Genomic DNA, 25,165 nt, shown 5'->3' with positions numbered 1-25,165 from the left:
TTGTTTTTGTTGTTGATTTAATATCTATTTTGAATATGTTTGAATATTCAAATTATTTTTAATCAGGAAGATTATGGTGCGTTTTAGACACATACATATAAAGATTTTATATAAATTATATTTTATGTATAATTAATTGTTAGTCAATACATTCATTTTGAATTTGTTACTTTATTAATTATAATCATATTATTATTATTATTATTATTTTAAGAAATAACACCTATGAATATGTATTTGTTTTTGTAATTTATTTTTATTTTGTTTTTTCCTTTTCTTGTTTCTTCTAGTGTTTGTTTAATGCACACACTTAAAAATTACGAGTATAGCATTTTATAAAATATTATTTATATAAATATTCTTTTTTTAAAAAGTACATACACATACAAAGGAAGATTTCAATAATATAAGTCCCTCTTCTTACTTTCTAAAAATTTCATTGCATAACGATAAAAGCTCCTTCTCAATTCCATAATGATGATTTCAAATGTTTGAGGGGATTGTTCTTTCATTGAAAATCCCTAACGCTAATGGCATCTCAAAGATACATTTCATTTAATATGGCCACACTTTTTTTCATAAATTGAAAACCGTTTTTTGGGTTTGTATAAAAAATTGCATTAATACTATCAAATGGCACACACACTATTTTTCTTACTTTTATCCTCACACTACAAAACCTTCAATGAACTTTTATTTGTTGCTTTTTTTTGTAAAAACATGTCATGCTGAATAAAAATGTAACAAAAGGGACAATTATAATTATATATCTTCCACTACACAATAGAGAGAAGGAGAGATAGTTAGAGAGAGAGAGAGAGAAAGAGAGTAATTGCAATAGTTGTTTACAAATAGGAGCAAATAGAAATAACACAGATATAAATACAACATAAACATATGAAACATTAAATAGTTTAGAGTTTCGAACAACTTTTTCCAACAAAATGTCTTCTATCAAATATTCGAGTTAATTTGAGTGAGTTTTATTATTATTATTATTTTAATTTTTCATATTTTCTTTTTTGTTTTACTTGTTTTATGATATGAAATTATGTTTTCGTTAATCTTCAGCTATACATTTATATGAAGAATTTTTTAATTACTAATAATAAGCGTATTAATTAATTCACGTTTCTTTTACTTAATATTTTTTTTCTTTTTGATATTGGAGCATAAACTATTTCTCAACGATTGAAAATTACAACCAAAAATTTGCGGCAGAAATGACAATAAATTAAAAAAACAATAGAAATATTAAAAAATAACAAATAAAATTAAAATATTAATTTTAATGTTTATTTCAAAAAAATTTAAAAAATTGGCATAAAATTTTTGCAAAATCTAAGAAAATTTTGTTGTTTAAACAATTATTGCCGATTTAGGCTTTATGATAATTTTTTTTAGCAATATTTGAGCAATGCAATTTAATAATTTCAATATTGACTATATTTTTTGTTTATATCTTAAAGATGTTTCAATTATCTAATACCATATTCTGAGTTAAAGAAGTTAAAAATTACGAAATTAAGATGATTTACAGGCAACTTTTAAGTCTAGCCTTTAATAAATAAAATATGTCAAGTAAAAATATGTAAGAAAAGTATTCATATTGTTGAAAGGTTTCCAATCGTTAATTTTTGTTTGTTTTGAATAATGCTCGTGTTCTTTTCGGTTTCGTTTTTATTATTTTCTTTTCGTTTTAAATGTGATAGTAATGAGATTCAATGACAAATTGTGTAACCAGAAAGAGCAATTGATAGATTAAACTAAACTTGTAAATACGAGTAAATATGTGAATGTTTTCCACAGTAAGAGTATTATTATTGACTTTGTAATAGGTGTTGGGGTTCTATCTAGATTGACTTTGATCATGTTTTCAGCGGGAGAGGTTTTAATTAATTTCACTTTCGATTTAACTATAACTAATATGTTTTTCTTTTTTTTGTTTTGTTTTAATTTAATTTCGTTTCAATTCTTTTTTGTTTTTCACATACACACAAACATTTACATACATTTATCTAATTGAATAATTTATAATTTAAAAATCAACTATTAACTAAAATTTTATGAATTACACATACACTCACGCACAAGCATACATACATTTTCATCTTATTAGCTGAGCATAATTACTTTTGTTTGTTTTTCTCATCAGAATATTAGTTTTATACTATTTAAAGTATTTTTTTTTGTTTGTTTGTTTGTTTGTGCTGTTTTTATGTTTCCTTATATAGAATTTGATGTGTTTGTTGTTAAACAACATTATTAAACATATATCTCGCACATACTCACACATACACAATGAATATAAAATACTGTTTTAATGTATATTTAAATTATTTATACCATTACGAAGGCATCTTCGCCACAGAATAGATATGGATACTGATCGATCATGGTTTGCACAATATCTTCTAAATAGGGACGTAATTGCTCGAAATGACCCATGTCTGTGAAATCTATAGGAATAAGTGTTGGCCACCAGCATATAGCTAAATTTTTACTATCCATGCTATTCAATTTGGAATTGTCGGAAACACTGTAAGTGAAAAACATTTACATTTGTATTAATATTGGAAAGACAGACAAAACGTTTTTAAGATTAATAAACTTACTGAACAAAATGCTGGAAAATATATTTTAAAATTGCAAAATTAACAGGTGGCAACTTTTCTAATAGTGTCTTTAAAGCCATTAATCGGCAACTTCGATCGGTTTTTACTTCCACATTCATTTTAGAACCAATACCACGGGAACCTAAAACAAAAACTTATAGTTTTATTTTTAAAATCGTATATCAATCGTATATATTGTTGGATATTAGTAAAATAGCAACATTAGTATCATAGCAACATTTTAGAAACAAATTTTATTTTAGTAATGTTTAAATCAAAAATTAAATTTTTCTTAAAATGTTAAATTTTAAAATTGCTAAATGATTTTAAATTAATCCTCATAATTAGGATTTTTTTAAGAGTTTTAACATTTTTCGAATATAAGTTCGAATTTTCGAAACGCTAAAATTATTTTAAGCTTTAAATTTTTCTGAAAATCAAATTTCGCATTTTCGAACACAACCTTGCATTGTCAAAAAAGGTCTATTTATATCCAAGATAGAATCTATATTCAAGATAGAATCTGGTGTAGATTTGCGGACGAATGTCGCGTCTTCCATGCGGAGATCTTAGTGATCAGAAAAGCCATGCATACATTAAGACACACATTACTAGGGGGTCGGTGTTAACGATTTATGTTGATAGTTAGGCAGCACTTAAAGCTCTACAATGTCACATGTTACATTCTAGCTTTGTATCTAGCTGCAAAAGGGACCTGGAATCATTTGACATATGTTCTTGTTCTTTATACATTCTCACAAAAGATATGAGACAATCTGCTCTTCTTATAACAGGTGTACTTAAAACTACGCCCATTAAAGCGTTGTTTGCCATGCTGAACTGGCTGCCTGTGGACCTTCTTGCTAAACAAGTGGCAATGAATACTGCAGCTAGACTAAGGGCGAGTTTTTCCGATAAAGATAATCTTCATTCTTTGGTTAAACCTGGTTTAATATATGTTTCGTGTTTTTCAGTTATCAGTAAAGTTGCTTATTATCTTAGTTTAACTGAGTGTAATTGGCCAATTAAACTCAAGTTATAAGTGAGGAAACACAATTAACAAAAACAATAAAACAATGATTTCGGAAGAACAAAAACGTAATATTTTAAGTAAATTGCAATTTTCTGATTTGTTTTGTTTTATTAATTATTGTTTTAAGTGTTTATTTAACATTTTTCCAAAATTTTCCATTTTACAAAAGTATTGTTTGCAAAAAACAGCTGTTCATTGTTTATGTTTTTGAGTGAAAACTTGGCATTACTAACAAAGTTAACTGAGCTTAAATCTAAAACTGAAAAACACAATCATCAGTTAAAGTCCGCCTAAATTTGTTCCGAGTTTAATATAACAGCAAGTTAAGCCTAGTTTAACTGAGTAGTAAGAAACCCGCCCTAAGTATTACAAATAGATGGAACTACGGTTCCAGATGCCTTGCAAAGATTGTAGATCTTCTACCAAACCTACATCATGCTACTGACTACCATGTTCCGGAACCGTGAATTTCAAGGAACTTCCGGTATAGTTTAATCTGTGATTATAATGAATTAGCACCTGAAAGTGTTGAAAGTTTTAATGTGTATACAGATGGTTCTAAACCAAGTAAAGGTGTCGGTGGTGGCGTATTCATTGAAGAATTCGGAACGAAAATCTCTTTCCGACTCAACGACGAATGTACTATTTTACAAGCAGAAATCTCAGCTATAAAAGAGGCATCTAATTGTCTTAGGTGCTATTGGATATTCAACAGAGATATCAGAATTTATACTGACAGTCAAGCCTAAAGCCGTCTCTAAACGAGATGGCAAGACATTCAAGAATTACCCTCTCACTTTTCTGATCTATCTGATCTGTCAGCTGTTCAACCTGAGTGTATACTAGCATTCTTGAAATTGTCGAAGTGGGTAGATTTCATCGTTATTCTATATTCATTATTCTAGATTCTATATCTGTATCTTCACTACTATATCTATCATTTACAGATGTTACAAAGGGACCTGATAGGAAGCAAGTAAAGACTTACTCGTGTCAGTAAGCAGTCTGAAAAACCTAACCTAACGCATACTTTATTAAAGTGACAATGGACCCTTTGGGTCTCCGAGTTAATGTATACCTTGGTAAACATCCCATTTAAACTGAACTAAGAGGTATATATAAACCAATTTTCAGCTCATTTGTGTTATGGGAACTGATATAAAACTGATTATAGAAGTACTTAAGAACCACAATGAAACGGGTTCGAGAAGTAATGGCAACATCAACAGTTACAAGCAGAGTACAAAAATAAACTAAAAGAAACGATTGCAGTAAGTCAAACAAAAGCAAAACCAAAATAATAAGAAAGATTTTGTCTTATCATTATTTATTGTCTTTGCTTTTGAACAAAACATGTTCATTCATATTTTTACGAACTCGTCTAAAAGTTTTGCTCAAAACTTTTTGCAAACTTTTGTTTATTATTTTGTTGATTACATAGACATGTTTTAAACAAAATCAATGTATTGATGGATGAAATAAATAAAATAAAATGAAATGTTTTTCTATTCTGTTGATGCTCATGTACAGATAAAATAATTTTCTTTGTACATTGTGGAAACGGATTTTTTCAGACACTGGTTCCAAGCTGAAGCTTAATTCAATTACAATTACATATAATTGATAATATTTTAATTCAGCTATTGAGGTGTTAAACCACAATATATCAAAAAATGCAAATTCCATATCTAACAACTTTAAGAAAAACAATAATATTAAAGAAATTAGAACTTCGCAGATAAAACCCATATTATAAAATATATTCCACAGCCAATTTTTAAAATTAATAAATTATATACATACCAGCAACTTCTTCTAGCTCCTTTATAATATCCTTGCTAAACAATGCTGGTAATCGCTTGGAGAAAAAGTCTTTTAATGCTGTAGCAACTGCATTAACTGGAATGTCTAATAACTCAATCACTGTATTGGTGTCTAAAGTTAATAAAAAACAAAAATTTATTCAAGTTGTTCAATTGTCTTCAATAACAATAAGTTAATATTACCTTCTTCGAATTTTTGAAATAATAAATCAACATGTGCTCGACTGCCGGGTACTCTGTAAATGCCTTCGGAATCAAGCCCCTCTTTTTCTATGTATTCTATACATTTTATTAAAAATATTGGAATTTCCACTTTGTCCGAGATCATTAGTTTATCAAATTGAGATTCTGTATCGGGAAAACCTTTGGAATTCTGTTTAAGTTTTCGTTTAAGCTTCTTTTCTTGTTCTTTTTCTTTCTCTTGCTGTTTGCGTAATCTGGCACTTTCCTCTTTAAGACGACGTTTTTCTGTCTTTTCATATTCTTTTAAACATTTTGCATTCATATTAAATTCGCTTAGGTTATCTGAAGCGAAAAGTGCCGGTGCTTCCGGAACCATAGTATACTTCATTTAAAAAGGAAGAAACAATGAAAATTATATTAAAACTTAAATCAAAATATATTTTTAAGTTAATCTTACTTCTGGTGATTTATCTGTTTTAATAATATCATTAATACTGGGTGGTTCACCAATTTTCTCTGAAATAAAAAAAACAAGTTAAATATTTGCTTTATCCAAAATTGTGAAATTTAAATTTCAACTCACTTTTTTCAGTGCCAACCATTCTCTGATAATGAAGTGGTATTTCCGGTGGGCTTACATATGAGCCAAACATTGGAACACGTGGAGTCTGAACAGGTATAGCAACTTTCTTCTTCTTGGTCTTCTTGTTGGCTGGCGGTTTCTTGTTTATCTGCTTGTAATAAGCATTTTGTTGTCGCGCCTTACGTTCAGTAGAACTGGCACAACTATCCGATTCGGTGCAGTCTGAATAGAAAACATAAGCAATTATATAACCAAATGTTCGAAAATAATATATAAAAACTTCTAGCATTTTGAAATTACCTTCGTTTTCATATATTTGTTCATATTCAGCTAATTCTTCTGAATCATCTTCATCACCATCCAACTGAGAATGATCGAATTGTGTATAACGTTTAGGATCCTTATCATCGCAGGGTAGATAAGTTTCACCGCCAAAATTCATTTTTGCTACAGCATCACTAACTAGTTGAAAATTTTTTAAATTTAACTTTCCTGGTTGCTATAATTTATAGAATATATAAATGTTTAAAAACAAATCCTCCAATTGTTTTATTACAATTACAACAAATTACCTTTAGGGTCTGACTTGGACCTTTTGGACGAATTTTATTCAAATTAGAGTCTATGTGCCTACGACCAGTTGTGTAAGCATGTGTTGAGCCACCAAAATTATTCCAAATAGAATTTTTATTTGCATTACGGCGAACATCTGTTTTATCATCTAACCATTCTAAAATAAATAAAAAAACGAATAAAAAATTAATAAAGTTTTTTTTTTAATTTTTTTATTAAAATAATTAATAATATCTACAAAATTCATGCTAAGATACAAATAAAAATCTCCCCTACATCCAGAACGGAAAAATTCAAATTAAATTAAAATTATAGTTAAAACAATATGATAAATTAGCCATTACATTTATCAATGAAATGATTCTAGAAATTAAGTTAAGGTTAACTTCCCAGATAAAAAATGTTTATCGAATTGATATTGATGATGTACCTTTAGGAAAATAAACAATTTCTTATACTCCATCCATTCCAATATATTATATATGTTTAAATATATTGTTGAAAATATAATAAAATCCACAAACAATATTTTGTCGTGTATGACCTCACACTTTAAAACCATTATTTTTACCAGGCATTGCCAGTTGCCATTATGAACAATTCTGTTCAGTTACGAAAGAGTCTTTTAATAATGACAGAGTCAGCTAATCTAAGAGTAAAAGTTTTGCTAAATTTAAACAAAAGTTTCGCAGTTATTAATTAAACATTTTTATTTAATTAGTTATTACCCAACAAACAAGATTTCGAACTATAAGACTAGATTAGGTGCGAACTGTGATATATATGATAGGGAAATGTGGATCAAACCACCCAAAGCTTCGCCGACTTTACAAGTATGTATTCTCAATTCAGCCATACATACATGGCAAAATATCTAAGATTCTAACAGGGATCTCAACAAATCATTAGTAATTAAGGGCCTTAGTCACTAAGTGGTAAGGAATCTCAGGTGAAAATGTCTAGGGAATAGACTCCATGACGAAATAGGGGAAATTGAAGGACTTTAGAGATTTAGAATCTCTTCCATGGTTTTATTTAGGCAATTGATTTGGTAAAACATCTAGGTTGAGACGTCTTGGAAACTGACCAATTTATATTCCTCTCTCCTCTTTATTTATGTTTTTCTAGAGTTTTGTCTATCTTTAAATTTTCATATTCTATATAGTGATCCATGAAAGTATTATGGCTGGTTGGTGAACGTGGTAGTTCACTGCATACGAACTGTCATGTAGATTCTAAGAAACTCCGTTTTGAACGGACCACTCCAATCGTCAGATGTAGTATTTTTAGTATAAGATCCAGCCTGTAGCTTTGAGAAATCTGAGGATATCATTAAGATTGGACCCAGATTTCTAAACAAGTTTTTATATGAAGTAACTGCTAAGGAAGCGGTTTCTTTTCTTTTTCCTGTCTTTTCAACTGAGGGGAGCCCAATGCGACTTGCATGTCTGCCTATCACCCAGTGTCCTGTTATTACTGATATCAACCTCGATATGTCCCGCCTACTTCGGTTTATAAGGTGTCTTGTGCGTTTCTAATTGAAAGGGGGCCACAATATCTTGGAAAGAATCTGAGGATACTACTCTTGATAAAATTTAACGGAGTTGTTACTTAATCGGCGTTGGAAATATCAAGAGCCGATCCCGTTCTGGCACGCCTGTTCATTACCAAACCAGGAACCCAAACCAGGGTAATATTAGACAAACGACCTAGCATTGACTTTTTGCACTGTCTTACTAAGAGGGAAGTAATAGTATTGGAGTCAAGTGAGAGAAGTGCCGCTTGATTATCGACAAAGATTCTTTTGTTGCCGCGAATATTAAGGTAAAGTAGTAACCTACAGGCTGACATTATCGCAAATATTTTAGCCTGGTGGTATATTCGCTCGGTAGGCTGCCTCTACACCATTCGCTCCTGGGATTGACTCTGACTTAAAAAACTCTATCAAATTGTGTGGGTTAATATAGTGTTCAGAAACTCTGTTCTCTTGAAGTAGTTCCTTTTAATTTCCCAATCAGTGATTCGACGAAAACTTGGAAATGTCAAAGAAAGTGTTTCAGAGTTTTACTCTCATCGCTGCATGCTCTAAACTCTGAATCCGTGCGTCTAATTTTGTATAGTTGTGGCCTTATTCATAATGAAAACATTTTTGTGTACAAATTGCCACAAGAGAAAAGATAGCAAGCAAGTTTACATTATGAGTAAGGCCTTTAATGTTTAAAAAGTTACAGAGATACGTATGTCCCCTTTATGTGGACTAATCACGAATTTGACATTAAACTGGATCGTATCGAAAAGTTTATAAAAATAGATCAAGTTTACCTTATTTTCGTTTATTTCATTTACGTTGTTTACAAACATAAAAGTTTATTTTTTTGTAATAACCTTTCATTATTTACAGATAACTTGAATAAGCTTAGTTCTAAGCCTCCAAAGTGTTCATTATTTTTTATGAAATTTGCGATTTTGAAATCGAAAAATATATCAACTAAATTTTTATTATTTTGGTAATTAATTGTCGCTATTATAACATTCCCTATTTAAGAGATTTAATATGATAGTTTTTAATCTATTTTATTAGCAAACGAAATAAAAAAGGATTACAGAAAAGAGAGTCGGGGTGGTTCAACTGATTTGTATTGAAAACATCTCAACAAATCCATTCAATAGCAATATATAGTACAATAGAATTTCTACAAGACTTGGGTAGAAAGAATAACATCTAACGATACGAGTGCTCTGATTTAGATTAAAAAGACAATTTAGACAAAAGTGCAAGAACTGAAAAAAAAATAATTTTTAACTAATTAATAGTAAATTGCCTTGTTTTCAAATAAAAACTTTTGATTTCTAAATAATGTCAAAAAAACAACGTGCATTAAAGGAAAGGCTTAAAAAACAGAAGATGAGAACAAATGTTACTAAAACAAACAAAAAAAAATATTATAATTGACAAGATCATTTAACCTGCATCATGTGTAGCCAATGAATCCTTTGACCCGCTGACATCCGCTGCTTATAAAAATAATTTATTGGAAAAAGAAATGAATGGAATACAAATAAACAAATTAAATAAATAACGAATTTTGTTTAAATTATAGATTAATGAAAACGATCAATTACATGTTATTTCTTCCAAACTAGACTCGGAAGCTGATACGAATTGGCTCTTATATGAGCATGTAATGAGCTGATGATCTGGAGGAGCTGGCTCTGGAGGAGTTGTTGGAGGAGGAAATATCTGGAATCCTTTATGACAATAACATACATTAACATTATTATTTTGTTTTAATGTGCAAATAAAATAAAAATTATCTTATAGGTAATTTCACTGGGGATCTTATGTAAATTAAAAAAAAACAAACATATCACGGTGGTAGTATTATTAATTGGCTAAAAGAATCAACTAAATTATATACAGTAGTATGTACGCGAAAATCAGACAGATATTACCCAACATTCTGGATGAAGGGTGCGATCAATTGATACATATGCACATATATGTAAACATATGTTTAATGCTTTTATAAATAATAAATGTATGATGTAGTTATGTAGTATATATAATGATATTATAGCAACAAACGCAGAATAAATAAGTATCAAAACATTCTGTAAGTGATCACCAACATTATAATTATTAATTTGTCTTTTATATAACATAGTTTAATTCTTAAAGAGTAATATGTAAATAAATAATAAAAACAATTTCCAAAAATACATTATCGGCATTGAAAAAGTTATAGGGTCTTATACATTAACTTTTATCAAAACTTTATAAATCAAATTTTCATACAAAATTTGTTTTATAAACCTATGATAAATGTTTATGAATAAGGTATATAATGTATAACTACGTAACATAATCTACATTTACCTAGAAATAATATCATACTGTCGGCTTATGATATTATTTCTAGGTAAAGTCTAAAGTGTAAAACGAAAAAGTACAACTTTAAACATAAAAATAGCATTTATCTTCACGACATCTAGGTTAATCAAAGAATGCATCGTATCTCTGAATGATGTAGCAAGACATTTTTATACACATATCGCTTATATGGGTATAACTAATGAAAAAGACATACATTTCACGATGTTGGATGAGAGTGAAATCGTCGCCTTTATTGGTATCTCTATATTGTATCTCTCTAGCGGACTGTAAGAAACTTGTTCTTAATTAACTGTATGGTATAGCCCAATTCAGGTTGTTCAGTAAAACCTGAACAGATCTCGGGGTCTATTTGGCGTCTATATGATGCAGATAAGAACGCATGTATCAGTAATTACAGAACATAGGCACTCACGCCAGGAGACTAGGCCTTGTATATAATGACTACTACAGAAGTTTTCATAATAAGAAAAAAGAGATGATAATGCATCAACTTTGCTATTTCCCTGCGTTGACTGAAAGCAGGGAACATTACTTTGGTGCTCTTTTCATGTCAGGTATAAAAGCGGATTGGTTTGAAGATTCCATGCTTCACAAATAAAACCTGTTTGTTTAGTTTTGAAAGCAGAGAGTGACATCAGAACACAGTTCTGCGGTAATACAACTGAGATGCTTTCTAAGCAGCTGCCCTTAACACCCAACCTAACATGAACCAGTACAACTTTTGCAAAATTTGGTACATATATTCTTAGCATTAACACGAAATTAAGTTCCCTAAGACTTTTAAAATCCTTAGAGTTTAAATTTTAACGAAGTTGATAGTCATATCTTTTCTCAAAGACATAAAGTTTTATTTCCTTTATTTTCCAAACTATTTATCCGATTTTGTTAAATCTTGGTCTTAAATTAATGTTAATACTATTTGAAAAATAATTGTTTCACCAATTAATTAAATACAACATTAATTATCTAAATTATCTTTTTTCCATAAAAAATACGACTCTAAAACGTAAAAAAAAATTATGAAAGTATTTTTTTCAAGAGGACCTCCTGCGGATGTTAGGTCAATTATGGACAAAAACCGTTATTTTTATTATAAATTGAACAGTTATGTATTTCAAATGAAAGGATTTTCTTGTACATTTCTCTTGATATCATTTTTTCAGGATTTATATTATAACTCTGATATTTATGGACCAATTCTGATATAAATATTCTTATACATATGGGCAATTTTGTATCAGTGACCTAACTCAAAATATCGATTTGAATAAAATTTGCTCAAAATTTATTACTATTGGATAGCCAGCTCTCATAAACTCTCGCACTTAGGGCGGGTTTTACTGATAGAGATAATCTTAATTCTTCGTGTTTCGTGTTTTTCAGTTATCAGTAAAGTTACATATTATCTTAGTTTAACTGAGTGCGGGTTTCTTACTCATCAGTTAAACTAGGTTTAACTTGCCGTTAGATTAAACTCGGAACAAATTTAGGCGGACTTTAACCGATGATTGTGTATTTCAGTTTTAGATTTAAGCTCAGGTAACTTTGTTAGTAATGCCAAGTTTTCACTCAAAAACATAAACAATGAACAGCTGTTTTTTGCAAACAATAGTTTTGTAAAATGGAAAATTTTGGAAAAATGTTAAATAAACATTTAAAACAATAATAAATAAAACAAAACAAATCAGAAAATTGCAATTTACTTAAAATATATTGTTTTAATTCTTCCGAAATCATTGTTTTATTGTTTTTGTTAATTGTGTTTTCTCACTTATAACGTAAGTTTAATTGGCCAATTACACTCAGTTAAACTAAAATAATATGTAACTTTACTGATAACTGAAAAACACGAAACATATATTAAACCAGGTTTAACCAAAGAATGAAGATTATCTTTATCAGAAAAACTCGCCCTGAGTGTAATTGGCCAATTAAACTCAGGTTATAAGTGAGAAAACAAATTAACAAAAACAATAAAACAATGATTACGGAAGAACAAAAACTTAATATTTTAAGCAAATTGCAATTTTCTGATTTGTTTTGTTTTATTTATTATTGTTTTAAATGTTTATTTAACATTTTTTAAAATTTTCCATTTTACAAAAGTATATTTGCAAAAAACAGATGTTCATTGTTTCTGTTTTTGACTGAAAAGTTGGCAATACTAACAAAGTTAACTGAACTTAAATCTAAAACTGAAAAACACAATCATCGGTTAAAGTCCGCCTACATTTGTTCCGAGTTTAATCTAACAGCAAGTTAAGCCTAGTTTAACTGAGGAGTAAGAAAGGAGAGGGGACCAAAGTCACACAAATTATACAAATGAGTGTAACTTTTAAATTTTGCAAGAGGAAGACATCAATTTTAAAAGTTGAACTTTATAGACTGTTGCAACGATTTTCTTGAAATTGTCCTTCCTGAATGTCGAGAAGGAACTAAGCTATATTTTAACACACAAAATATGTATTAAAAATCGTGTATCTCAGAAATATAATAGGAGTTCTTAACTGAGAAACAATTGCAGTTAGAATCCTCAATTTAAATATTTTAGTACAAAATGGGCAGACTAGCAAATTGTTTACTCCCATACTGATTAAATAGACAAATTCGTTTATCTGGGAATCTATATGAACGTTTGTAAACTTACAAATGGATAGAACCCTCAAATTTTTTACGAAAGACTCTGACATCTACGTAAACATTTGGCTTTTTAAAAAAGTGGGCGAAGTTGAAATTTTTGGCATAACAACTCCCATATGAAATAAACACAATGAATCCTATATTTGGAAATCAATTTGGTTTAGCTAGTAAAGATATAAGATTTAAATAGATTTAAATGTACATATATAGAAAATTCGACATATGGATTATTTGGAACCAAATAATAAGCAAGATTACTATTCGTACATGGGTTGTTCAAATGTCAGCTTATTTCTTCTATCAGCTATAACATATGAAAAGCGTTATTTTAAATAAATATGTATTTGTTAATGATATTTAATAGGAGATTCATATCTCCCTATTTAAGTTCCATTTGCTTTAATATTGATTTTGAAATTGTGAAATGCTATATTTTTAGGCCAATTTCAACGATAGTTTATGCTATTAATACTTTAAAAGAACAATTAATTTGATCTGTTCCAAATATGTGTGTATAATTTGTTGGTGACCATTTGACAGCTCTTAATAAAAGACTTGAGGAAAATTACTTACTTTGATGAAGCATTTTTGGCTTTTCGTTGCTTTCTTCATAGATTTCATCTAACGATATGTCTCTTTCTTCTAAAAACGACAGTGTGAAAGAAAATTCCCCATTTTGTAAGGAGATTTTATAAATTAAACTTACCATTTAATGAATTTAGAGAACGTGTAGGAAGCATTTCGTAATTTTCACTACCAGAGCCATCTGTACCTAGGGTACTTGAAAGCATGTAACTTTCGTGACGTGGTGGTGGTCTCGGCAACTGATTTACCGAATTCTCCAGTGTACCTTCTCCTGAATCTAAAGTAATTGACTCCTCAACATGTAAATTTTCAACTTCATACTTGTTATCCCAAGCATTCTTTAAGAAAGGACTGTAGAAAGCGACTAAAACAATAACAATAACACCATTAATTGTAGTAAATGTTTTCGTTAAGATAGTTAAAGTTAATTAATACATACATTTAACATATTGATCTGCCGAAAACGTCATAAAACTAGCTTTGTAACGATCTGCTAATGAGTTACCTTCCGTTATTAAAAATTGACAGATTTCGCTACTGAAAAATGCATTGGCACCACCACTTTCTGTTATAGCCACAATTTGTAATGGTATATTGGAGTTTTGTGAAACTAAAACACTGTAAATAACGATAATAAGAGAGATAAATACGTAGTTATTTATATTTGCAACAAAAATACTCACTTTAAATTGGCCAATGAAGAGCGTCTTTTGGCTGAATATACAAAAATAAAACCATGTATTAATTCATCGCGATACTGATTTATACCGTGATATGATGAAATTATAAATTCGACCCGTTTCTTAGAGTCGCCTATGAAAACATCAACTACAATGGAATGTTCAGCTGCTTTGCAAAATGTCGATTCAGTTGTTAAGGGACTTATAATATTTTCAATATCGTATTGATCACCGCAAAACATACAAACTAATATGCGTAGATCGGTTTGATTGGGAGGAAATGATTCGAGAGATTTCATTTCCGTAACCCTTAAAGAATCAATTACAATATTTAAAATGTCATACACATATTTCTGATGATTCTGCTGGTGGTCAATGAAATCACAATGCAACATTTCGGCCAATCTTAAACCTTCGTTGCGTAAATAATCTACTTCGTTTTCTTTCAAATCTTGCGGCTGGTAAACTAGAACAATTGGTAGATTTTCGAATTTATCTTCCAACTCTAAATTACAAAGCAATGTTCGTTCTAAATTATCCTTAAGTGTTTCGAATGACTGTTGATTTGAATAAACACAAATTAGTCCTGCAAAAATGTTAAAATTCCATTAGATATGATTGAATGACTATCAAATTGTTATTGTACTTACCACTTGAATAAACATCTATGGCCTTAAAGGCTTCCATATCGCCATTAGCAATGCGATAGTTAAGATAATAAGTCTGATTTTCATAGATGTATTCACCCTTAGAGCCTGTACACATGCGTATATCATTGAGCAAATCACTGGCTAAGTGTTCAGAGCCCACAATGAGCAAATTAAGGGTTTTATCAGTACTTTGATTCTTCCAGTTGACGCCACCGCCGACACCACCACCCAACGTTTTAAGATTTCCACCTGATTTGTCAGCTAGTATTTCCTCCACAAAATTATCAACACAACTATGGTAAAACGGGCAATGGTCGCGTATGGGACAATGCATAAAGCCGAGATGCTGAAACAAAATAACTCTTCTCTCCTGATCCAAGCGATCTAATATCTTATATCTGAAAACGATTTCAAATAACACATTACTTAAATTTGAAGCATAGTGTACGTATTATACAATTACCTCGAGTCATCTTGTAACACATCTGTAATTTGCCTTACGTCTTCTTGCGTTATAATATCAACATTTTTAAATTGCTGAAAAAATTGAGCATGTTCTAAGAGTAGTTCCACAAAGTTCTGTTTACTTTTTTCGATAATTTCATCCTGGTGAATATCATAAATTTGCTGGCAGTCATGCTCAGACAAAGCCTCAAAACATTCGCGTCCCATAAAAAGAACACGTACTTCTGACAGTTGTTTACCAGGTGTAACAAATCCAGATTCCTCCAACAACATTTTAAATTGTTGTTTCCAGCTTAAGAAGAAATTTGTAATGTTATTTTTCTTTCGGTACTATTTTCAACAAATGTATGCCATTAACTTACCCGATTTTCTTTTTATCTTGCTGAACTGAATTTAAAAAGTTCCTAAATACTGTCTCGGCTTCAGATGTTTCCAAAATATCAAACGGTATACGATGTTCATCTTCTGTTTCATCCATATCAACCAGTTCTTGCCAAGACGCCTGGGGACATTCGAAGAAATATTGATCAAATTCTAAATGATTTCGTATATAACCCTTGGCACATTCCCAGACATCGTCATCACTTGCTGATATGGCATTTATGTCCGGCAACATGTATTCGAGTGTACGAGCGAACTTATCCAAATATTGATGTAATTTCTTATTCATATGATCGTCTCTCAATTTCTTCATATGACGTCTAAATAGCTTCTGTCCAGCGTCGTGACCAAAAATATTGAGAAACTCCGTCCACTCTCTAAATTGAGCAAGCATTTTTGAGCCTTGTGACCAAAGTATATGATAATCGGTAATTTGATTACGTATAAGTCGAGTCACGGCTTCTGAGCGGCTTTCTAGCAATTCCTTTCGTGATCGGGCAGCCTCATGATATGGTATAATTTTGATGCGATTTTTTACTTTCTCAATCATTTGCGCCAATACCAAAAACGCCAAGTCAGTATTTATGGATTCATGTGCGGATGTTTCAATCAATTGCACCATTCCTTTGTATTCCTTACGTTGGCAAATCTTTTCGGCTTCTCTTATGTACAATTCACTTGAATCGTCATTTTTTGTTGTCACCAGTACCAGGGGCTTCTTATTCTTTAATATTAAAGTAATGGCATTTTGAACAAACTCTACTTGCTTCTCAATATTTCTATTTGGCACAGGGCTCACGTCGAATACAACAACAAAACCATCGATAACCAAACGTCCTTCCGGCATTATTTTTTGTTCATATTCTTTTTCGATGCCCAATTGATTTTTACAAATGTACATGAGCTTTTCGGCTGAAAACACTTTTGTCGCTGTACATCTCTTTATATAAGGTTCCATTTTGCCAACTTTGAATGGCTGAAATGTAGAGTCATCCATAAACTCTGTTTGCTCGATTACATGAAATGTATATTCCGTTCCCTCGTCGGTTGTTTTGTGTACATCACCCCAATAGAGAAAATGATCATTATTCACAATTCTACCGCTAAAATCACTCTAAAATTTAAATGAATGTTAATATTTTTTAATGCAGATTGTTGTAATATTTCTTTGACAGCCTTTTACCTGACTTAACACTGATATGTGATCTATGAAATAATCATCAGCCATAGGCCTTATAAATCGATTGCATAAGCATGATTTACCAACGCCTACTTGACCTCTATCCTTTTCAGTCCCGGACAAGCCGATGACCGATACATTAAACTGCTTCATTTTTGTCTAGAAAAGGAAAACAAAAGTTTAATTAAAGAATTTAATGACAATAAATTATATAATCTTAATAAATCAGAAATACCAGAGTTTGAAAATAACAAAAAGCGCTTTATGAAAATATTTTTGTTTTGGAAATGATGTATTGAAATCTTATGTAATGATATTTATGTGATTTATAATGAATAAGATATATATGTTTGATTTCAATACTGCTCTTGAATGATCACCACATTAGAACAACAATATTTCTAGGAAGACAGTTCTGTTTATGTGAAGCGTAATAATTATTTGAAAATATTTTAAAATTATTTGTCATTTAAAGGAAGTAAATGCAAAAAAAACGTTACGGAGCGTTAATGAAATCTGTTCAATACTTGTGTTACTGTAAAACATACTTTATATTATAATGATAAATAATACTAAAAAAATAGATAGATCTTCCGAGCTGAGTTTTCTTTAATGGACAGAAATTTGACATATTTGCAAAATAATATTATTTAATTGTCTTTATAAATTATTTTAGAGACGACTATAACATCAAACATCCTTGACAGGTACAGACAATCTTTGTTCTGTATTGTTTACATATACACACAGGATACGACTGATGACGATTGATTCCTTATCATTATTATAACAGAAAATAATAAATAAATATATTTAATTTTCTTTTTAATAATTGTAACAATGATTTTACAATTTTTTTATAAGACTCTTACCGGTTTTTACAATTTTGTATACATATAATGCATATGTACGTATGTTGTATTGTATACATATGTACATGAAAAAGTACAAACTAAATCGTAAAATATACGGGTGTGTTTTTAACAATTATGTCCACGTAAGTACTCATTCAAAATAAAACAAAAAGAACGACAAACAGCTTGAAATACTTTACTATGATACAGAAAACTCAATACGCAAATTATTATTTCTATAAATTTATTGTTTTTTTTAATATATTTTAGAGATTTGATAACAAATTACAATCTATCATAAGAAATTGTGTATAAAAAGGAATTTATATATAAAATTATATTATTCCATTTCTATTTGAATTTGCAGGAAAAATCAAAGTGACATTTGTAGACATCCAGACAAATTTTCACCCTCAAAAGAAAAAACACACATACGCACATATTAAAGTAGAAAAGAAAAAAAACAACAACAAAAGGAAGCAGCCCCATTAGAATTGTAATATTGTATAAACATAATAATATCTTACATTTATTTTAAGAAGCACTAAACATTATTTTTAAAAAAGGATATATAGTTTTTTATTTTTATTTTTAATATTCAACAGTTTTAAATATTATTTTTTATTAGAAAAATACTTGTGAACACAATTTATTTATTTGCGAACTTTATTTTTAGACTTTATCGGAGACGCATACACAAAAAGATGTCCTTAACTCTATGCTAATGCAAATGTTAGCAAAAATATCCTTTTGAGCATGACAGAGAGTTAAGACATTAAAAGAGAGTAATACTAGTAATAACGGAGAAAAACACCTTTGCAAGGATAAAAGTTGGCAACAACAAAAGTAAATTCAACAATTTTATATTGTATGTATTTTTAAAAAAAGAAAAATAAAAAGAAAAGAAAAACAGGTAAACTTTTAATTCCATTCAGCTCTTGTTTGCTATTAGAATGTTTTAATGTGTTATGGGTATGTAAGTAAATACGTTAAATAAAAGATACTTTATCTATGTACATACACACATACACATCATACATTTGTATGCATGAAGTAAACAAATGTTTTGGTTACAATTCACCACTTGTGGTGAATGAAGCTTAATAAAGTTTATATTTATAGTCGAATACTTTTAGACGTTAAACAACTAGGGCCATTTTATTGCAACAACATTAGAATTTTCAGGACTACTTGTCTATTAAGATCTATAATATATTTGTAAAGTACTAAATGAACGTATGTATATTCATTGTTGAATGGAAATATATTTAAAACCAGGCTGAATATTTTTTATTTTAAACCTTCGTAATCCTTCATAAAAATTGCGGACTTACAAGTTTAGCGAAATGGCTTTGCCATTCGACGGAAAGCACAATATCACTATGGTGTCATAATCGGAGGTCAGAAACATCCTTCGTACTAATGAGGCCAAGGGAAACCTAAGAATACTTTCGTCCAATCGGCCGCCGTGGAGGTGTTGCCTAGTGCCCCTTCACGAATTACTTCAGAATTGATCGATATTATTGGAGCATAGTGCGGTACTCGGAAATCTCTGGCTTTCTGGCTACCAACAAGACGTGACCAGATTCGAAAGGATGTTTGGTCGTGTATGTGGTATTTTCCTTTTCCCCTGAGGAACTGCAATCAAGCGTAATCAGCCCTAAAAACATCTAATGGAACTCCAAAGTACTGCGTCATATTCAAACGTGAAACCAGAAACGTAGGATAAACAAAAAATTTTTGTGGATTAAGGGTTTTACCTTAATCGTCTCATGGACTGTAGGTGCCTGGATTAAAAGGCAATAAGAAAGGAACCTCAAAGAATTGCGTTAAAGTCGGACTTGAAACCAGGGACATTGGATAAAAAATAATAAAGTGTGTGGATATAGAGTTTTACCTTAATCGTTCCATGAACTGTGGATAAGGTTAGAACATGTATATTGCTTAAATTAAAGAACTAGAGGTGAACAATTCTTTACAAGGGCCTCATAAAGCTATGGAGTCACCTTATAAAGCTATGGGGTCACCTGAAAATATGGTAATTTAGCTTCTGGCATCAGAAAAATGGCTTGCGAAATTTTTGTATATTTGCAATGGAACATCAATAAATCATAAACAATTGCAAAGTAATAAGTTATATAGTTTTAGACATTAAATATTTCAATCAGTCATTCAAATTTAAAGGACGTAAAAAATCGTTTAATTTGTATTTGGCAGGCCAGAGTTATCAATCACCATAATTACAGTAGAGAAAATATCACAAATCTCTAATGCATAGAATGTGCTCTAACATTCCACTTTGAAAGAATGCTATTAACTTTTCTTGTGGTTGTAAATATAATTTATTTTTGGGGTAAAACTAAAAAAATAAACATTAAAAATACTTAAATCAAATTTAATTGCTTTAATTAGTGTTTAAATGATAAGCTAAATCATTCGTCATCACCCCTCTATCCAAGCAAAGTCAAATTATACAAATGAATGTAAAATTTTTGTATTTGAAAAAAAAACAATTTTTTTTTCAATTTTCTTTAATATCAAAAAAAAGTTATTGTAATTATGGGCCCTAATCTACTTTTATTAAATTTCAAAACAAATATTTGTGTGATATAAATTTTCTTCAAAAACACAACTTTTATATCTTAAAATAAAAATTAAATGAAATCGCGTTTAATAGTAAGTTTGAGGGAACTTCTTTTATACTTACATTTATAAGAATTAGTAGGTAGAAGTATTTTATCACATAATTAATTGATTTAGAAATATAGTTGAAATAGAACCACAATAAAATGATTTACATTCTTTTAAAGCGCCATGTTTACCACATAGTACTATGTATCATATTTTTCTCATAGAAATTATAACCGCACTCTTGCGGTAAATTATATAACAATAAAAATACAAAAAGAAAAACTTCACACAAATAAATTTGCAAAAACTCAAGGGATTTTATCTGGTCAATATTGAATTAGACATTTTTACTGTGAATGCGACTGAATGTCCCAGATTCATATAACATTTACTGGAATGCTTAAAATAAAACGGTTTCTTTTAAGAGATAGAGCAGGACATTCGAAGAGAAGATGTAAGACCGTATCTTCCTTTTCCCTGTTTTTGCAACTGCGACAATGTTCATTAAAGGGAACTCAGCGCTCAGTGTCTGATATAAAGTGCTTTTTGTAAAAAAGTTTTTAAAGAATTTTTGTGATTTTTTAATTAATTTTTCACATCTGAACAATATACATAGACTTCTTTAACAACACCATAATCTACAAAAAATAATCTATTGAAAAACAATTGAAACCCAGAGACTAAGTTAGACTTTTCTAAAGGTTTGAGCCGCTCTAAAAATAATAAGATATAATAAGATATCTTGTCCTCAAATTTGAAAAAAACGCCGTTTTAGCCTCTTTTTCAGACGTTATAACAGCCCCAAGACAATTTTATAAAAAATGTAGTATGTCATCTAAACGCATATCTTCTTTCTTCTTCGAATTATCTTTACCTAATGCTTGAAAACTTATATATATATACTTATATATACATTTTTAAAATAAAGTGGTCTTGGCGCTTGAAAACGTCTGAGAAAGAGACATATGTAAATGGCTTCTTTAGAATTTGAGGACACAATATCTCGAATATCAAAATTGATGAAGAAAAACTGAGTTCAATCCGGATTCATCGCAGCTAAAACATTTGCAAGTATACCTTGATCACCGAGTTAATTATTGAATTCTAGGATAACACCGGCAAAAATGAAAGTTTAGATTAAATTAATTTAGTATTATATAAAAGGTACACTCAATACACAAAAATTAAAAAAGCGCGTATTGAAGTGCAATGTCGATAACATCTGAGCAAGATAATGCCGCAATCCATATCCCTAAGAGTAGAAATACGAACCTGCGGATGCGGTTGCGTTTTGAGTAAAAATACAAACCTGCGGATGCAGTTGCGTTTTCTGCTTCCCAGAGGAAATGTAAATTAAATGGAGTGCGGTTACGGTTGCGGATTTTGTAGCCATTTTATTGTTTTTTGTTTCTGTATTTAATATTTTAAAATTTAATAATAAAATGTATTATTTTAACAAGGCTATTACTCGATCACACAATATCCATTATTTACTACATTTATTTTTGTAATGATTAATAAAAATATAAATAATGTTTAGAAAAATTCAGTGGTGCATAATACACATAGATATATATCCTCCCAAATATAAAATCCGAAAGCCCTATGTTACAATGAACAAATATTCATCATAATTATTAAGAAAACCCTTTTGCATGCATTATGTATGAATTAATAAATTACTCCCCTGTAATTTATTAATTCAGAATAGGCCTGATTTTATTTTATTAGCAAATTAACAGGGCAAGGATTTCTATGCAAAATGCATGTTTGTAGTGTGTTCAAATAAAAATATTTGAAGAATAAAATTGCAGCTTTTGTTTTACATTGTTACATTGTTGCGTTGACCTAGATGCATGGGGGACTAGCCAAACCCTTTCATAAAATTCACCACAACAACTTCCTGAAGGAATGGACAATCATGTCCGTTTCACAGTACTCCAAAAATTATAATTCTTGACTGATTTTATTTCAGATATCTTTCTCTTTACATCGGCATACAAATTCTCGATTGACATTTCATCGGAACTTTTTGGCAGGCCTTTTAATTTCAGTGGCTCTATTGTCCAGAATCCAGTTTTTGATTTTTCTTTGGGTGTTATGTGGACTTTTGTATTATTTCATGGCCGAAATCTGTGGAATATCATCAGATTTATTCGGCAATATAATTTGCATACTAATTTTATTATATTCCAATGATTGCATGATAAATATTATATGTGTAATAGTATATCGTAAACCGGAAAGCATCAAAATACCGTATTACTAAAACAGCCATATTTTGCGGTCTATTTGAATATTTTTGAGTTTGAAGGACTTCTTATATAAGATAAGAACTTCTTATATAAGATAACCCATTCTAAAAAAAATAAAAATAAAAAAATTGTTCAAATAGCAATGTCCCAGTTTTCTTGAACTGTAAACTTTTAAAATGTGTTCTCATAGTCTCCTGGATATATTTTTGAAAGATTTGATAATTAGTAATCATTTTCTTTGAAAATACCACAATATTTCTTATCGGGATTATGTTTTCCGCCTAGAAATCAGTTTTTTAATTGTTTCGCGTGTTTCTCCATTGCAGTGCGTGAAATAGCCTATTATTTTAATCAAATGATATAATTCTTAAAAGTCGAATTTATTAAATAATAATTACAGCTAACTATTCTATTTGACAGGTCCAAATTGGAGTACATAAGCGTTTGGGCGATTTTTTTTTAAATTCACTTTTTAATTTTGCAATTTTTTTTTTTACTTTTTTAAGATTATGACTTATAGTAATAATACTACAAAATTATGGATATAAATATTGACGGTAAATGTATATATGTATATATACATATGTAAAAAATGAGTAAATGAAAACAATGAATAAAATAATTTAATCTTAATGAATAAGAAAAATGTTATTAAAATACTTTCTTAACTTAAAATTTTAAAATTTAGAAAAATTAAAATTTTTTAAACAGAAATTTTTAACCGACTATGGACAAAATACAGATAAAAATTAAATCATATCTAGAATGAATTTGGTAATAATTATTATGAATCGAACATGACTTTTTCCCAAACCATTTTCATTCAGAATATTAAAAGTTTATAATGTGTATGAATTTGTACATGACGAAAATATCGTATTATGAAAAAATTGCAAAAGAATCCCTATATCTACTAATATGTTTCCATATTTAGAAGATAGTAATCCAATATTAGTGAATTTTGTATAAGAAAAAAAAAACATAAATTGAAATATTGAAAAACAAATACTTAAACAACAAAACATTAGCAAACATTGTAAAACATCCACTCTTCATAAAATCCGGCCAATTTCGCGAACATTTCATCGATTTTAATCTAAAAATCATAGGCTAGGTTTTATTTTGGAAAATAAAAATTAAATTAATAAAATACATATTGAAATTTCAAAACATTTGTAAGTGTAAACTTACCTAAATATCATATCTAAAATTCTTAGTCTATGCATAAACTAAATAGCTATTTAGCTATAATTTTTGAATTTTACTAATACTAAAACAATTCGATCATTAATTTGAAAAATAAAATAATATAATATAATAAATACATATAGTATATTGAAACACTACAAATTACATGGATATGGAGAAAATGTATGTAAAAGAAAGTGATTAATTCATGCAAATTAGATAGCAACACAAATATCTGGTAACTCTGATAAACTAATAATAATTGTAAGTAAATCTTTTGTTCCGGAGACCGGACCATGTTTATCGAATATAAAACTATACCGTTTTCAACATTTCTCCTGTTCCTGCGCACAAATAAAAGAAAAAACTTCCAACAATGAATTACGAAGACGGCGAAGATTTTCTCTTCCTTTTTTTGTCTGGACCAATTTATGAAAATCTTTACATTTTTATTATTGTTTCACTTGATACATTTAATTTATATTATATAGGTATATATTTTTTTTTAATTTTTTATATCTTTTTTGTTTTTGGAACTTTTTTTGGAACTTTAAGATGAATTATGATTAATCATATATTTTTTAAATATTTTTTTCATTAAATGTTGTACGTTGAAATGTGTGTATGTGTTGAAGAGCATTAAACAATATCCATCCAATGAAATAGACAACAAGCAACTTTATAAGTCGGACGAAACCACTTTTAACATAGCACTCAAACCACGATTAGAAAAAAAATACATTTTCATGGCATTTATTTAGCGAATGTTTCTCTCGTTTTCCGTTTGTTTAATTAATTTATTTTTTTAACACTTACTGATTTATGATTATTACTACAAGAATGTGTATTTTCTTAAATTTTCAACTATTTAATTATTCGACTTCCACTTTACAATCGAGCTCGCGAACATCACTACCGCCCAGTGGTGACGATGAATATTAACGGCGGCGG

General features: G+C 29.4%; 1 protein-coding gene across 8 annotated transcripts; it reads right to left on the bottom strand.

The window, feature by feature from the left end:
* Positions 1 to 1,633: 1,633 nt before the first annotated feature.
* Positions 1,634 to 25,150, bottom strand: LOC111681444 (rho GTPase-activating protein 190). Of its 8 annotated transcripts, none has more exons than XM_023443215.2 (19): positions 24,536 to 25,150; positions 17,290 to 17,445; positions 16,088 to 17,220; positions 15,724 to 16,017; positions 15,261 to 15,658; positions 14,614 to 15,196; positions 14,370 to 14,548; positions 14,052 to 14,294; positions 13,919 to 13,987; positions 9,934 to 10,059; positions 9,778 to 9,822; positions 6,810 to 6,967; positions 6,538 to 6,736; positions 6,238 to 6,459; positions 6,112 to 6,170; positions 5,655 to 6,036; positions 5,452 to 5,583; positions 2,616 to 2,769; positions 1,634 to 2,539 (listed from the first exon to the last, which is right to left on the bottom strand). In XM_023443215.2, the coding sequence occupies exons 1-19, from the start codon at positions 24,545 to 24,547 to the stop codon at positions 2,341 to 2,343; spliced, it is 4,743 nt and encodes a 1,580-aa protein (XP_023298983.2). In that variant the 5' UTR covers positions 24,548 to 25,150; the 3' UTR covers positions 1,634 to 2,340. The 8 variants fall into 8 exon arrangements, with proteins under 8 accessions (XP_023298983.2, XP_046801457.1, XP_023298984.2 ...); XM_046945501.1 differs by having other exon boundaries at positions 13,919 to 13,984; XM_023443216.2 differs by having other exon boundaries at positions 2,616 to 2,757; positions 24,536 to 25,149.
* Between the last annotated feature and the right edge of the window lie 15 nt (positions 25,151 to 25,165).

Source organism: Lucilia cuprina, chromosome 3 (genome assembly GCF_022045245.1).
Source record: "Lucilia cuprina isolate Lc7/37 chromosome 3, ASM2204524v1, whole genome shotgun sequence".
Classification (NCBI taxonomy): domain Eukaryota; kingdom Metazoa; phylum Arthropoda; class Insecta; order Diptera; family Calliphoridae; genus Lucilia; species Lucilia cuprina.
Note: the sequence above shows the minus strand (reverse complement) of the source record. Positions and strands in the feature narration are given on the sequence as shown.

Bases quoted from the DNA above. Each gene is read 5' to 3' on its own strand.
- LOC111681444 (XM_023443215.2), bottom strand. The intron at 14,295-14,369 runs GTATGTATTAAT...TTATTGTTTTAG, and splicing joins GGCAGATCAATATGTTAAAT to TCGCTTTCTACAGTCCTTTC. The intron at 13,988-14,051 runs GTAAGTTTAATT...TGTCGTTTTTAG, and splicing joins TTCTCTAAATTCATTAAATG to AAGAAAGAGACATATCGTTA.